Source organism: Fulmarus glacialis, unplaced genomic scaffold, assembly GCF_000690835.1.
Source record: "Fulmarus glacialis isolate BGI_N327 unplaced genomic scaffold, ASM69083v1 scaffold39607, whole genome shotgun sequence".
In the NCBI taxonomy this organism is placed as follows: Eukaryota; Metazoa; Chordata; class Aves; order Procellariiformes; family Procellariidae; genus Fulmarus; species Fulmarus glacialis.
Window position 1 is genome coordinate 1,001 of NW_009223232.1, and position 2,333 is coordinate 3,333.

Below are 2,333 nucleotides of genomic sequence, written 5' to 3' on the forward strand. Positions count from 1 at the left end.
CCCGCTGTGTCGGGTCTGCTGGCAGGTACCACCTCTCCTACCTGACGGACGGGTGCTGGAGCACTGTGAGGCCGGCTGTCTTCTTCACTACCAGATCGGACGGGACCCTGGACGTCTGGGACTTCCTCTTCAAGCAGAACGACCCTTCCCTCAGCCTGAAGGTTGGGTCCCCAGCGGCTCCAGGTCCCTGGCCCTGCGAGGGGAGCGCCGGCAGCGGGGTGCTTGGCAGATCTGCCCTGCTCTGCACAGATCAGGCGGAGCCAGGGGACAGAGTGCCATCCTGCCTGCACGGAGCTCGGGATAAGCTCCATCAAGCAGCAGCTGTCCCCTCAGCCCTGAGCTGTGCCTGGAGCCCCATGTGCCCAAAAATTTGCACGTAGGCTCCTGTTGTTGGCGAGTGCATGGATTTGCCTCTGTCAGCTCGTCCTGCCTGACTTCCCCCATGGGGCATCACATCAGGGCTAACTGGCACCACACTCCCCAGGTCTGCGATGAGCCCCTCTCCAGCCTGCGCCTGCAGGACAACGGGTGTGTTGTTGGCTGCGGCTCGAAGTTGGGCACCGTCACCCTGCTGGAAATCTCCTCTGGGCTCTGCACCCTCCAGAGGAACGAGAAGATCCTGGCCAACGCTGTACGTGTGCTTCAGGCCGCGAGCTGCTGTGCCGGGTCACAGCAAAGCCCTCAGCACTGCTGGCATGTGGCTGGCCCTTGCCCCTGTGCACAGCAGCCCTGCAAGCACTGGCAGTGAGCCCTGCACTGTGCCTGTGCAGAGCATGCTGTCCCACGGGGTCCCCTGCTTGGCCCTGCACCCCTCAGCCCCCTACCCTGCCTTAGATGTTCGAGCGGGAGACGAAGCGGGAGAAGATCCTGGAGGCTCGGCACCGGGAGATGCGGCTGAAGGAGCGCGCCAGGTCGGAGGGCCAGGAGATGGAGGTGGAGGAGAAGCCGGTGGAGGGTCCCCATGAGGTGCTCGACCGTGCCCGCAGGGAGTTCTTAGAGGTCATTGAAGCGGAGCTGCAGAGGAGGGTGCAGGCGGAGACCCAGTGCCTGCGTGGCAAGGTACCGGGAACGGGACAAACTGACAACCGCAGCAGGGACTCCCCTGCCATGGGGCAGGGAACATGGGTCAGCCTCTGCCTTTCAGGTTAAAGACCATGCAGGAGAGGAGGCAGCTGCACAGGGGGAAGAGAGCCAGCTGCCCAAGGACAAGGAAGAGGAGGAGGAGGAGGAGAAGGAGGAGAAGGAGAAGGATGCTGCCAAGGTCAGTGCACTCCAGCTTCGCGTTGCTTTCCCCCTCCTTGCTAGGGTTGCTGCTCCGTGGCTCATGCAGGGACGAGGCTGCTGTCCCTGAGCCGGGCAGAGCTCATGGGGTCTCTGCCTCCATGGGGTGGTGAGCAGAGTGCCCCGCACAGCTCCCTGACCCTACGCCTGCTCCCTCTGCAGGAGCCGTAGCCAAGACAGGACCAGCGGGTCACCCAGACTGGTGAGCAGAGTGCCCCGCACAGCTCCCTGACCCTACGCCTGCTCCCTCTGCAGGAGCCGTAGCCAAGACAGGACCAGCGGGTCACACAGAAACCCTCACGATGGTCACAGATGCTCTCTAGCCGTTTGCCCTCCTGATTTTTTTTCTTCAGGGTGAATAAACAGGAGCTTTCCACGTCACGTTTCCTGTTCTGTCACAGCAGGGTTGAGCAGAGGGTGGGAAAGTCGCATCCTCTTGCCTCTTCATCTCCCCTCCTTGGGCCAGGCCACGGATCAAAGCTGGCTGCTGACATGGCAGAGCGCCCGTGGCAGCAGGGTGTCCCTCAGTGTGTCCCCAGCCTGAGGAGCAGGGCAGAGCAGGGCAGCGGAGTCCCAGTGCAGCACCATGCCCCTTCCCAGCTGGAAAGTAATGCTGAGCAAAGCCCGGTGCCCCCAGCCTGCTGATATCCCTGCGAGAGCAGCCTGCAGCGCCTGGCCTGGGGTTATCGGCGCTGGGTAAACACAGCCCGGTCGGTATTGCTGAGCAGCCGCCCTGCCTGCTTAACCACCCATCAATTATTAACGAGCTGCTGGTTGCGCTTGCCCCACGGCACAGCTGTCGGCAGAGGGATGGGGCCAGCGCACAGGCGGCATCCCGTGTGCCGGGGCTGGGGGTGAGCCCTCCCGGCAGGACCCTTCCCCAGGCTCTGCTCAGGGGGTGGTGGGGGGGCAGGAGCTGTCGAAGCCATCCTGCGTGTGTGGGGTGGGTGCACGGCAGAGCAGGCGGGTGCGGGTCCTGTCCTGGCAGCATGGACAGAGGAGGAGAGCATGGGACTGGGGGGGACAGGGCTCGCAGTCCCCCAGCCCCGGGC

At 64.0% G+C, this 2,333-nt stretch overlaps 1 protein-coding gene across 1 annotated transcript in view; it reads left to right on the forward strand.

The window, feature by feature from the left end:
• The window catches only part of LOC104079650 (dynein intermediate chain 2, axonemal-like), a gene marked incomplete at both ends in the record, with an annotated part of 2,257 nt that extends 996 nt beyond the window's left edge, over positions 1-1,261 (forward strand). Inside the window, 4 exons of the mRNA XM_009581742.1 lie at positions 26-161; positions 485-631; positions 835-1,043; positions 1,117-1,261. Coding sequence (XP_009580037.1) covers positions 26-161; positions 485-631; positions 835-1,043; positions 1,117-1,261 — 637 coding nt within the window. The remainder of the gene's footprint in view (positions 1-25; positions 162-484; positions 632-834; positions 1,044-1,116) is intronic.
• Between the last annotated feature and the right edge of the window lie 1,072 nt (positions 1,262-2,333).